General features: G+C 47.7%; 1 protein-coding gene across 1 annotated transcript in view; it reads left to right on the top strand.

Moving 5' to 3' along the window:
- Positions 1 to 13248, top strand: part of LOC140385878 (desmoglein-2-like) — a 115311-nt gene that overhangs the window by 65866 nt on the left and 36197 nt on the right. Inside the window, exons 6-7 of the mRNA XM_072468487.1 lie at positions 2512 to 2656; positions 5523 to 5674. Of these exons, the coding sequence (XP_072324588.1) occupies positions 2512 to 2656; positions 5523 to 5674 (297 nt within the window). The remainder of the gene's footprint in view (positions 1 to 2511; positions 2657 to 5522; positions 5675 to 13248) is intronic.

Here is a 13248-nt window from a genome sequence, read left to right as displayed (position 1 = left end):
GAAGTGAGGATTGTTTTCTATTGATAAGAAAGGAGGATGTTGTATTATGTGCCTGCATGCCATTGTAATGTAAAGGTGCTTGACAGAGCATAGTCGAATGTGGGAAGAGAGAATATTACCGCCGAAGATCCGACGTATAAAGTCACGTGGTAACAGACGCAGAAAAAACAAGCAGGAAGCAGCCTGCATGGGAGACCATTACCATGCAAGACAATAACTGGGATTTGTAAAACAGTTAAAGTTTGACAATAAAAGGTTAATGTTTAATCCTATTTTTAAAAAATCAAGGTCTCGGAACATGAGTAAGACTACAAATGCGAATAGGAGTAGAAGCCCACATGCGCGTGAGATTTTGGTGGCTTCCAATAAATGAGATGAAAAAGTTATCAAAGATGCCAAAGAGCAAGAATTGCATAGTTGGAGTAAATTTGGGGTATACACGGAAGTACCGGAAAGGGGACAAAGAGCTCTGTCCCACAGATGGATTTGCACGGAAAAGGTTCTTCCGGGTGGAACTTATAAGGCAAAGGCCAGGCTTGTGGCGAGGAGATTTGAAGAAAACTTAGAAGATCAGGATTTAAGGGTAGATTCACCGACAGCAGGAAAGGTTATTTTAAAGATCTTCTTGGCTCTATTAGCCACAAAGGCATGGTATTGCAAATCTATAGATATAAAAGCTGCCTTTTTGCAGGGGCATCAGCTCCAGAGAGACATTTTTCTCCGTGCTCCTAAAGAAGTAGCTAACACAGAAGGGGTACTCTGGAAGTTGAGCAAATGTGTATATGGATTAAATGATGCATCTAGAGTCTGGTATTTTTCGGTAAAGTCAGTTTTGTTAATATTAGGCTGTTGCCAGTTGAAAGCAGATCCGGCAATGTTTTACTGGCACAATAAAGGAAATCTTTCTGGCATCTTTATAATGCATGTTGATGATTTTTTGTGGGGTGGGACTAGTGATTTCGAAACTATTGTTTTTTTAAAAAATATATATATTTATTAAAGTTTATTAAAGTTATTTTGAAGCTATTGTAATCTCTGGTTTGAAGAAAAAATTCAGGGTTGGAAGTCAGGCTTCCGGTGCATTTAAATATATTGAACTGGAAATCGGACAGACTAAGTTAGGGGCAACTTTACGCTAGCAATCTTATTTGGAAAGCATCAGTCCAATAGCAATTAATCGTGGCCAGGTTTCACAAAAAGTCGCAATGGTTTCAAAGATGGAAAAAGAGCAACTGCGAAGTTTAATTGGGCAACTGAATTGGTTAGGTAGACAGACTAGACCGGACGTGAGTTTTGATGTCTTAGAGTTGAGTACAAAAATGAATGATCCCAAAGTGGAAGACATAATAAGAGCAAATAAAGTGTTGGGCAAAAATGCTGGAGTGTGTTTTGAGGTTCCCGGTTTTAGGTGACCTTAGGCACTTGAAACTCATAGTTTATAGTGATGCGTCCTACACAAATTTATATGATGGGGTTTCAGGCGCAGGAGATTTTATAATTTTCCTTTTGGGGAACAATGGTAAATGTTGCCCTATTGTGTGGGAAACAAAGAAAATAAAGAGAGTGGTCAAAAGCACTTTGGCTGCTGAGACATTAAGCCTTGTAGAGGCGGTGGATATGGCCTTTTATATATCTCAGATATTGACAGAAATTTTGGGATTAGGGAATTTGGGTAATATACCTATTGACTGTCCATTGACAATAAATCCCTGTGGGAAAATGTGCACTCTACAAAAAGTGTCAATGAGAAAAGGTTAAGGATAGACATCGCAAGTTTGAAACAGATGTTGGATAGAGGGGAAATAGCAAAAATTAAATGGGTCAACAGTCGCTATCAATTGTCAGACTGTTTTACAAAAAGAGGGGCTCGTTCAAAGAAAATTTTGGATATTGTTAATGAAGGGGGGAAATTGCGTGTATGTTTGTGAGTTTCTTGAAATTTTATTTTCATCTAATTTTTTTTCTCCAAGGAAGGGGAGAATGTTAAGAGACATTCCAGTGAGTTGTCTCATTTATGTTAAGTATCCAATAATTGACACTGATATGTAAAGGGGCTTCAGGTGGCCTTTTGAGTCAGGTGATGTGATGTTAGAGTTTTGTGCAGAGTCTGTTAGAGTGAAATAAAGGTGTTGGTGAAAAGGAGCAGAACCTTTGACTCTTTATACACCAGCAGCTAAAAGTCTAACAGAAATCACCACACGTCAGCTCTCTCCCTCAAAGGGGAAAGCAGCCTACAGTCCTCTAGCACTTTGGTGACATTCATTTCAGATCCACGTATCCTCAACCTGCTGGGTAAAAGCATCACCAAGGAGCAACTTCCTGATATGAGACAAAAGTCGTAGGGCAGTCAGGCAGTGACCGTGTAGAGGGGGTGATAAACCATTGCAGGAGATTACAATTAACTTCCCTGACATTTGTAAAGATGCTGTTATTAGATAATGTGCGTGGGATTTCTGAGTTTCTTACCGTGCAAGAGAGTTTGCCTTAGTAAATCTTTTTTCTTATTTTCAGCTTATAGGTCAGGTTTATGACCAGAATGGGAGACCAAAGGAAAGGGAAATCATGCTCTACATTAAGATTTTAGATGTAAATGATAATCCTCCAATTTTCACACAATCGGTCTATGAAGGAAGTGTCGAAGAGTTGAGTCCATTCGGTAAGCTTTTTTTGATTGTTCTCTTTTTGACCTGTAAACTTAAGGTTACTCAATACTCTGCCTATGTCTTAACTCGCTGCAAGTCCCATCTCCCCTAGCTCTCCCCCCACCCCCACCCCATGCTGACCTACACTGGTTCCCAGTCAAGCAAACCTCGATTTGAAAATTCTGAGCCTTGTTTGCAAGTCCCTCCATGGCCTCACCCCTCCCGATCTCTGTAATCTCCTCCAACCACAGAACCCTCGGAATAATCCACAATCCACTTGCGCAATAGGCGATCATCTCCCTGGACACAGAAAAGGCCTTCGACAGAGTCGAATGGAAGCACCCCATGGAGGTACTGGAGCTGTTTGGGCTTGAAGCAGGGTTCACCGTCTGGCTGAAACTCCTGTACAGCGCTCCCACGGCGAGCGTGTGGACCAACACCACCAGCTCTGGATACGTCCAGCTGCACAGGGTAACAAGGCAGGGGGGGCCGCTGTCCCCGCTCCTATTTGCCCTGCCAATCGAACCATTGACGATTGCCCTCAGAATGGCAAATAATTGAAAGGAGATCCAGAGAAGAGACAGAGAGCACAGAGTCTCACTCTATGTGGATGACATTTTCCAGCCCATGGAACCAGCTAAGGCAACACTTCAGTCTGACCGAAATGTCCACCATGGCATGGCCCCCATTTGCAACGATCACAGGTTTGTGCCAGCCACAATTGACGCCACATTTTAAAGGTGGAGAGAGGCCGGGGGAAGACATTGATAGTTAGGGACTTCTACATGGAAGGGAAACTACCGACGTTAGAGGAGCTGACGGAGAGGTTTCAACTGCCCAAAGGGAATGGACTGCAAATCAAAAACCTCCTTCGTAAGCAGATGACAACATACCCACGGATGCAGGGACACTCAATAATAGAGGAGCTGTTAGACCTGAGCGACTTAGGAAAGGGAAACTGAGAACCTGTATGGGTGACTGTTAGAAGAGGCATGTTCCAAGCTGGACGAGACACGGATAAATGGGAGGAAGAACTAGGGATAAAAATAGGGTGGGGACTCTGGAGAGAAGCACTGAGCAGGGCCAACTCCAGCTCGCTCTGCGCAAGGCTAAGCCTAATGTAGCTGAAAGTGATGCACAGAGCACACCTAACCAGAGCCCAAATGAGCAGGTTCTTCCCAGAGGTGGAGGACAAATGTGAACGGTGCCAGGGAGGCCCGGCCAACCACACCCACATGTTCTGGGCATGTCCCAAACTTGTTGAGTTCTAGACGGTCTTCTTTGAGACAATGTCCAAGGTTGTGGGGTGTGAGTGAAGCCGTGCCCAAGAGTGGCAGTCTTTGGGGTATCAGACCAGACAGATCTCTTCATGGGGAGGAGGGCGGAAGCCCTTGCCTTTGCCTCCCTGATCGCCTGCCTTAGAATCCTGTTCGGCTGGCAGTCAGCAGCACCACCCAAAGCTGCAGGCTGGCTCTCCGACCTGTCGGAATTTCTCCAACTGGAGAAAATCAAATTTGCCATCCGGGTTTGGAAGAGGGTTTCCACAAGATGTGCATTCACCAATTTATTCCAGGGCCTGTTTGTAGCCAATAGCCACTGGAGTGGGGAAGGAGAGGGAGAGAGACACGGATGAGCTGACACAGATAGGGGGGCCGAGGGAGAAGGGGGAAGAGGAGGGGGCGGAGGAGGAGGGGAGTAAAAACGCACAAGAAGACCCCGAAACCCAGGGGGAATAGACCCAAGGGCAAAAGGAGGACCAGAGGGAATAGCAACAAGTGGGGAGACACAAGCTAACAACAGGCAGGGTAGCAGAGGCAGACCGGCTGAATAAGGTCAACCGAAGAGAGAAGAAGCAGGTAAAATGTAAATATGTATAGTAAGCCTCATCTGTTCGTACGTTGGTTGACTTTTAAATTTTCTCTCTTGTATAAACCAGAATCGCACCCTGACTGCCTTTGTAAAATACTACTCGTGGGTACGGCACCTGTAACTCAGCGTTCAAACTGAAAATACGTAATATAAAATGCGAAAGCCAATAAAAATATTTTTTATTAACTAAGAACAAAGGAAGGTGGCCTCTTGTTGCTAAGCACCATAGCCCTCTCTAAGCACGGTCGAAATGCAGTTGGAACTTAACCAACCGCCACGCATTTTGTCCAGCATTAATCTAACTACAAGTTTTACCTTTCCAGGCACCGAAACATTAAATTAAGCCCATTAAAACGATACCAATAAAAATAGAAATCCCTTAAAACTACTTTTGTTTTCCTAACACATGTGGTTGTGGTTGACTGTTAAATGTCCTCAGCGATGATCAATAAATGCAGGCACAGCCAGCGACGGCCACATCTCGGGAATAATTAAACTTGTTTCCCGACCGCTCAAATTCCAGTTATCCGGCTCTGCTTGTTAATCACCTTCCACCTCCATCTGTCATCCTCTCGGTGTCTGGCCTCATGGCTTCCATATTTAAAATTCCATTCTGCGGTACTGCTTCCAGGTCAAGGGTTCGCCCTGGGCCACATGGACCAATGTTTAGCTTCATTTCAGATTTCCAGCAACCGCGGCATTTTGCTTCTGTAAGATCAATTGGACTCCGTTTTGAAAGACTGGCATATCCTGACTGAGGTGCTAGGCCCAGAACCAAATGCAGGGGGGGGGGAGAAAGCATTCCTGGGGGTGGGATCTTCCAGCCCCACCCAACCTGGAACTGAAAATTCCTGCCCGAGGTCAATTTGGCTCGTCCGTCTAACTTACTGTCCCATCCTCAACGATTCCCGCGGAGGTTGGGACCGGATGATTTAGGCCTGTATGTCTGAGGAGTTCTATTTGAACTGATGTTGTCCCTGTTAATAATCTGTGTTGTTACCTTCCGTGCAGGCACCCCTGTATTGCAACTAAACGCAACTGACGCAGATACAGGATTAAATGCTCTTATTCGCTACAGGGTCTTATCACAAGGTATTAAGGAAAAATTTTTTGCAACAGTGGATGGCCAACTCAAAGTCACAGATTCTAGTATCGACCGGGAGGTGAGTGAAAAATATTCCCACGGGTGAGTTACCATTGCTGATTGGGGTCAGGGGGATTAACACATTACCATCCGTGATGTTATACAGTGAATGGTAGAACCCTCGAGTATTGACCGTCAGAGAGCTCTTGGTGTACAGATCCACAGGTCACTGAAAGGGGCAACACAGGTGGAGAAGGTAGTCAAGAAGGCATAAGGCATGTCATGATATTCAAACACACACATTATGATAGACACACCAACAGACAAATCAGAACACACACCACCACAACCAATCACAGAAAGATATAAAAGCACAAACACGACACCTGGTGGTCAGTATTAGCTGGAGAGGAGGACCAGGACAGACCTGCTACACGACACACTCAGGGAGACAGCACGTGCAGAGTATCCAGAACGAACTGTATTATAAGATTTAAAATAAAATAGAGTTGTACCACATACAACTGTGTTGGCTCATCTGTGCACCAGAGCACCCAACACCACATGGTACAGGAGTGGATCGATACCTGCCGGCATACCTCAGTGTACACAGACAACCAGCAGTGCCCAGGCAAAATGTTAGAGCTCCCGGTTCCGCAGCCGCTCCAGTGCTATGGCGATCTCCGCGAAAACTGGCGGCGATTCCGGCAAGTGTTCGAATTGTTCCTGGTGGCAGCTGAACTCCAAGACCTGGATGATAGCGAAAAAATTGAATTTCTCCTCACCATCGCCGGTGCAAGGGCAAGAGAAATATTCACAAGGTTCAGGTTCTTCAGGAGGCAGCAAAGGTACGATTACCAGGCAGTCCTGGACAAATTCTCCAAGTACTGTGAAGAAAACGCAATCCAATCGGCAAGTAAAGGTAAGAAAAGCGGCAGTACTCACCTCGTGGCTGGGATCCCGGAGCCCGAATTCCCAGAGGCCGAAATCCAGGGCCTGAGAGAGGGCTGGGTCGAGGTCGGCGGCCATCGTGCTAAAGGTATCACGCTAGCACAGTTGCGCGAGCAGTGCGCAGAACCGGAAGTTTCGTTTGCGCATGCGCAAGATGCTGCGCATGCGCAGTCAAGAAAACGGCCATCGGTAAAGGAACAGCGATCTGAGCATGCGCAGTCGCTTCCTACGTGCTACATACCGAGCGTCAGGATGTCAGAGGCCCCAGACCGCACCAATTTAAAGGGGAAACGTCCCAAATCCAATTTAAAAGGGAAACGTCCCAAATCAAAAATACAAAAATCTGTTAAAGCTGTAAAACAACCTTCCCTCACCTGGAATGACAGCACATTGCCGCAAATTGACCCAGGAGATGAATTTGACCTCCGAAGAACCCTCCGACAAGCAGTTACCTACGCACAAGCCGATGATTCCGACCTCGAATACTTCGATGACGATCTTTACAGTGTTTCCGGACCTCTCGAGCCCAATGATAGCTCCGTGGTCCTATACGACTATGACTCGGACGAACCTTTCGTGTTGCACATTGGCGGCCCCCACATTGAATCCGACGCAGATGCGGATTCATTTTTCGGATTTGAGGATCTTCAATCCCGACTCTATGAAAGAAGACATGCAAGACTCCAGAGCGCAGTCCTCGCATGAACCAGAAGTGACTCCAGTGTCACAAGCCTCCACAGCAAGCTCATGGACAGACTCCACAATTGCAGAAACGCAAGACTCCAGAGCGCAGTCCTTGCACGAACAAGAAGTGACTCCAGTGTCACAAGCCTCCACAGAGAGCTCGTGGACAGACTCCACAATTGCAGAAACGCAAGACTCCAGAGCGCAGTCCTCGCATGAACAAGAAGTGATTCCAGAGTCACAAGCCTCCACAGCAAGCTCGTGGACAGACTCCACAATTGCAGAAACGCAAGACTCCAGAGCGCAGTCCTTGCACGAACAAGAAGTGACTCCAGTGTCACAAGCCTCCACAGAGAGCTCGTGGACAGCCTCCACGATAGAAGCAACGCAAGACTCCAGAGCGCAGTCCTTGCAGGAACAAGACCATGAGGGTCTAGCAACCTCTCCTGACCAACCAGCGGCAGACGATGCAAGTCTGCCATGCTCACGTGAACAGCAAGAAGGCTATAACAACCTACCATGCTCCACTACACAGCAGCATGACCATGACGGTCTCTCATGCTACAATGAAGGGCACAGCGCTGAAGACTGTTCAAGCCCAACTGAAGACAAGCCAAAGGAATCGCCTCTTCCAAGCCCGAAGAAAAAAGGTTTATGCGCTGACCTTCAGGATCATTATAGCCGAACAGAGATTAATAATGCTGCACGGTCACAGAAGGATGCTGAGGATTTGCTAAAGAAATTAATTGAATGTTTAACTTGCAAGGAGCAGACTGAGAATTGCCAGTGTTTTAGTACGGATCGAAAAAATGGACAAGACATTGATCCTCAGGTAATGGAAATAACACAACCTGAATCATATCTACAGCAGGGACAAATGTCTCCCTTCAACACAACGCCGCAAAGTCCCAACTTCGGAGACCAGCAGTTAGTCAGTAATGACTCTTCAAACCTTGAGGGGAACATTAATTGCATTGAACCTATACACACTCCACTGATAAATGAGCAGAACATTGGAGCAAGAATCCTGAGGACACCGACATCGAGTAGCCAGATAACGAATTTAAAACCCGCAGCAGTTTCAAGTGAACCAAGTGTGCTTTCCACTAATGGTGAAGATGCAGATAAGGTCGACCCGATTATCCATTGTACCACACTAACCCCAGTGATTAAGCAGTTATGTATGGGGAGTATAATGTGGGCAATTGAGAACAGTAAAAGAGAGACTGTGACCATGCCAGTCCCAGCAAAATCAGACCCAGAGACCATGAAGGCATGTACATTAGACAAAGATACATATGAGGTACCTGAGAAGAAAAGTGAAACGGAATGTTCTTTGGAAAATAGTACAATGTCGATAGAAACATTGGATCCTATATTCGAGACCATACATATGGGAGAATTTGAGGGTAATAAACAAGGTTCTGCAATGTCTGGGGGAAGATTTAAAATTCCAAAGAAGAAAAGCCCAAATGAAGGACAACGGCAAGACAATGACAGTCCACCGACATGGTGTGCACCACCAGATGAAAACTCTGACAATTTACCCAACCCTAGTGAACAGCAAGCTGCTAATGAGGATCTATCCACGGGATGTGAGACGAGTGACGACAGCATCCCACTTCCCATGCAAAAGGTGCAAGGTGACAGACCTCGCCTAGTGCGTACCGAGGCACTCGACGATCACGGTGGGACCACTGACGACTGCGGTGGCGGCGCACCGCTTCCACCCTCGATGGCTCGAGCCTCTCCACTGGTTGGTGCATTCCTGCATGTTCCGACTCCAGAAGTGCAGCTTCAGGGAATCTCGGCTGCCTCCAGTGAACCTGTTGGGACTCCGGACGGGGGGCATCGACGGAAGGCAGACCGGACTCCAGATGGGGAGCAGCCAAGCGCCGACTCTGATTCGCGCACGCCAGATCTTGCTCCGGACGGGTGGTGTCGCGGCCTCGGTGATGGCACGCTCAGGGTGACGGCGGATGCCACGGCGACAGGGAATGGATCGCGTGGCAGTCCCACTGGGTCGGCAGTGGCGACCAGCACCGGCGGTCCAAGACGGACACACCAATTCGCGCCATCGCCAGACGTTGATGCGAGCAACAATTCTCTCTCCAAGGCGACATGCTTCGACGTTTCTCTGCGGAGTCGCCCTTCCGGCACAGCAGGTGGCCGGAACCAGCGTGCACGGTCTCGGCCAACTTCCACATCTGGCACAGTCATCGCCTTGCATGATATTAGTGATGGTGCTACTTCGATGGCAACGACCCATCGGCTACAAGATGCCGTCCACCACAAACATAAAAAGAAAAAAGACTCCACCTTGTTCCTGGCATGCAGGGCGGATGGATTGGTGCGTAGGCGCAATCAGCGAGCTTTGCGCCGCCTTCCACGCTCGCAACTGAACCGTACGCACACGCAGGATCCTCCACTGGTTCCCAAGGATGACTTCGTGGAGATGCCACGGATCATGCCCCTTCCATCGCCACCAGAACCAAACCACAGCCAAGGCAACACTAACAAAGATGTTGAATGTTATATTTGCACGAATAAAAAACCAAGCACTGCACGAAGTACAACAAATGGAAAAGTAGAGACTTCGGCAACAGCATCACCTCCAACAGTCCAAGGTGAACCAGTGTGAACCCAAATCTCCACAGCTGAACCGGCTTGAGGACCAGCCTATTCTTGAGGAGGTCACCCATTAGACTGGACTTATAACGCTGTTCATACGTTCAAAAAGTCAAACACTTCTGTATTATAACCTGTTGTTGTTTATCGTTCCAGATATCGTCTGACCGGATCACTGTTCAAGTTTTTTTTTTCTCGCATTCATGTTTTGTTATGGTACAACCTTGTTAGTGTGACGCACCCGACATCGCCCCATGTAAATAGTTACGTCATATACACACGCTGTACACAACACACGCACACACTCTTAGATGCACTCACGACACGATTATATTTATAACCACGTAGGCACATATCTTTGTAAAAAGGGGGGATGTCATGATATTCAAACACACACATCATGATAGACACACCAACAGACAAATCAGAACACACAACACCACAACCAATCACAGAAAGATATAAAAGCACAAACACGACACCTGGTGGTCAGTATTAGCTGGAGAGGAGGACCAGGACAGACCTGCTACACGACACACTCAGGGAGACAGCACGTGCAGAGTATCCAGAACGAACTATTATAAGAGTTAAAATAAAATAGAGTTGTACCACATACAACTGTGTTGGCTCATCTGTGCACCAGAGCACCCAACACCACACGGCATGCTTGCCTTCATTGGCCGGGGCATTGAGTAAAAAAATTGGCAAGTCATGTTGCAGCTGTATAGAACCTTAGTTAGGCCACACTTGGAGTACAGTGTTCCATTCTGGTCGCCACGCTACCAGAAGGATGTGGAGGCTTTAGAGAGGGTGCAGAAGAGATTTACCAGGATGTTACCTAGTATGGAGGGCATTAGCTATGAGGAGAGGTTGAATAAACTTGGTTTGTTCTCACTGGAATGAAGGAGGTTGAGGGGCGACCTGATAGCGGTCTACAAATTTATGAGGGGCATAGACAGAGTGGATAGTCAGAGACTTTTTCCCAGGGTAGAGGGGTCAATTACTAGAGGGCATAGGTTTAAGATGTGAGGGGCAAGGTTTAGAGGAGATGTACGAGGGGGGGGGGGGGGGGGGGCACAGTGGAAATTCCTCTTAGCTGGGAGAATCCAGCTAAGAAGGTTGTGCAGTGCTGGTCCAAGCAGACAGAAGAGCTCTTACGTGACTGCTTAGAGACAGTGGACTGGCCCATATTTAAGAACTAAGCGACCAACTTAAATGAGTATGCCACCACCGTCACAGACTTCATCAGCAAATGTGTGGACGACTGCGTGCCAAAGAAAGCAGCACGTACGTTCCCCAACCGGAAACCATGGCCCAATCGCGAGATTGACTCCCTACTGAAGGACAGATCTGAAGCATTCAAGGCAGACGACCCTGACCCATACAAGGAATCCAGGTATGACCTCCGCAAAGGCATCCGAGACGCCAAGAGAGAATATCAAACCAAGCTAGAGTCACAGACAGACTCTCGGCGGTTGTGGCAAGGACTAAACAACATAGCGGGCTACAAAGCGAAGCCAAGCAGTATCTCTGGCAGCAGCGCACCCCTCCCCGATGAACGCAATGCATTCTATTCTCAGTTCGAGCAGGTAACCAACAATCCGCTGTCGAGTGCCCCAGCAGCCCATAATTCGCCCATACCCACCATCACAGCTTCCGAAGTCAGATTGGCCTTCCTGAAAGTGAACCCCCGGAAGGCGACAGGCCCGGACGGGATCCCTGGTCGTGCACTCAGAGCCTGCGCAGACTAGCTGGCAGAGGTATTCGCGGACATCTTTAACCTGTCCCTACTCCACTCCGAGGTCCCCACCTGCTTCAAGAAGACCACCATCATACCGGTACCAAAGAAGAACCAGGCAACGTGCCTCAATGACAGGTGGCCCTGACTTCAGTCGTAATGAAGTGCTTCGAGAGGTTGATCATGAAGTGGATCATCTCTATACTCCCAGAACGCCTTGATCCACTGCAATTCGCATACTGTCGCAACCGGTCCACAGCAGGTGCCATTTCCCTGGCCCTACACTCATCCCTGGAGCATCTCGACAACAAGGACTCCTACGTTAGACTCCTATTTATTGACTACAGCTCCACCTTCAACACGTAATCCCAGCCAAGCTCATATCAAAGCTCCAAAACCTAGGACTTGGCTCCCCACTCTGCAACTGGATCCTCGATTTTCTGACCAACAGACCACAACCAGTAAGAATGAACAACAACACCTCCTCCACAATAGTCCTCAATACCGGGCCCCCGCAAGGCTGCGTACTTAGCCCCCTACTCTACTCCCTGTACACACACGACTGCATGGCAACATTTGGTTCCAACGCCATCTACAAGTTTGCTGACGATACGACCATAGTGGGCTGGATCTCGAATAACGACGAATCAGAATACAGGAGGGAGATAGAGAACCTAGTGGAGTGGTGTAGCGACAACAACCTCTCCCTCAATGCAAGCAAAACTGAAGAGATGGTCATTGACTTCAGGAAGCAAAGTACTGTACACACCCCTGTCAGCATCAACGGGGCCGAGGTGGAGATTGTTAGCAGTTTCAAATTCCTAGGGGTGCACATCTCCAAAAATCTGTCCTGGTCCACCCACGTCGACGCTACCACCAAGAAAGCACAACAGCGCCTATACTTCCTCAGGAAACTAAGGAAATTCGGCATGTCCAAATTAACCCTTACCAACTTTTACAGATGCACCATAGGAAGCATCCTATCGGGCTGCATCACAGCCTGGTATGGCAACTGCTCGGCCCAGGACCGCAAGAAACTTCAGAGTCGTGAACACCGCCCAGTCCATCACACGAACCTGCCTCCCATCCATTGACTCCATCTACACCTCTCGCTGCCTGGGGAAAGCGGGCAGCATAATCAAAGATCCCTCCCACCCGGCTTACTCACTCTTCCAACTTCTTCCATCGGGCAGGAGATACAAAAGTCTGAGAACACGCACGAACAGTCTCAAAAACAGCTTCTTCCCCACTGTTACCAGACTCCTAAATGACCCTCTTATGGACTGACCTCATTAACACTGCACCCTGTATGCTTCATCCGATGCCGGTGCTTATGTAGTTACATTGTGTACCTTGTGTTGCCCTATTATGTATTTTCTTATCATCCTTTTTCTTCCCATGCACTTAATGATCTGTTGAGCTGCTCGCAGAAAAATACTTTTCACTGTACCTCGGTACACGAGACAATAAACCAATCCAAATCCAAAGAGAATCGTTAGCATTTGGAATCCTATACCCCAGGGAGCAATGGGGGCTGGGTCACTGAATATATTCAAGGCTGAGATGGACGGATTTCTGATCGATCGACAAGGGTGTCAAGGCGTACCGGGGGGGAGACAGACCGGAAAGTGGAATCAAAGTCACAATCAGAT

The sequence above is a fragment of the Scyliorhinus torazame genome, chromosome 11, assembly GCF_047496885.1.
Source record: "Scyliorhinus torazame isolate Kashiwa2021f chromosome 11, sScyTor2.1, whole genome shotgun sequence".
Classification (NCBI taxonomy): domain Eukaryota; kingdom Metazoa; phylum Chordata; class Chondrichthyes; order Carcharhiniformes; family Scyliorhinidae; genus Scyliorhinus; species Scyliorhinus torazame.
This window is presented reverse-complemented; position numbering and strand designations above follow the sequence as displayed.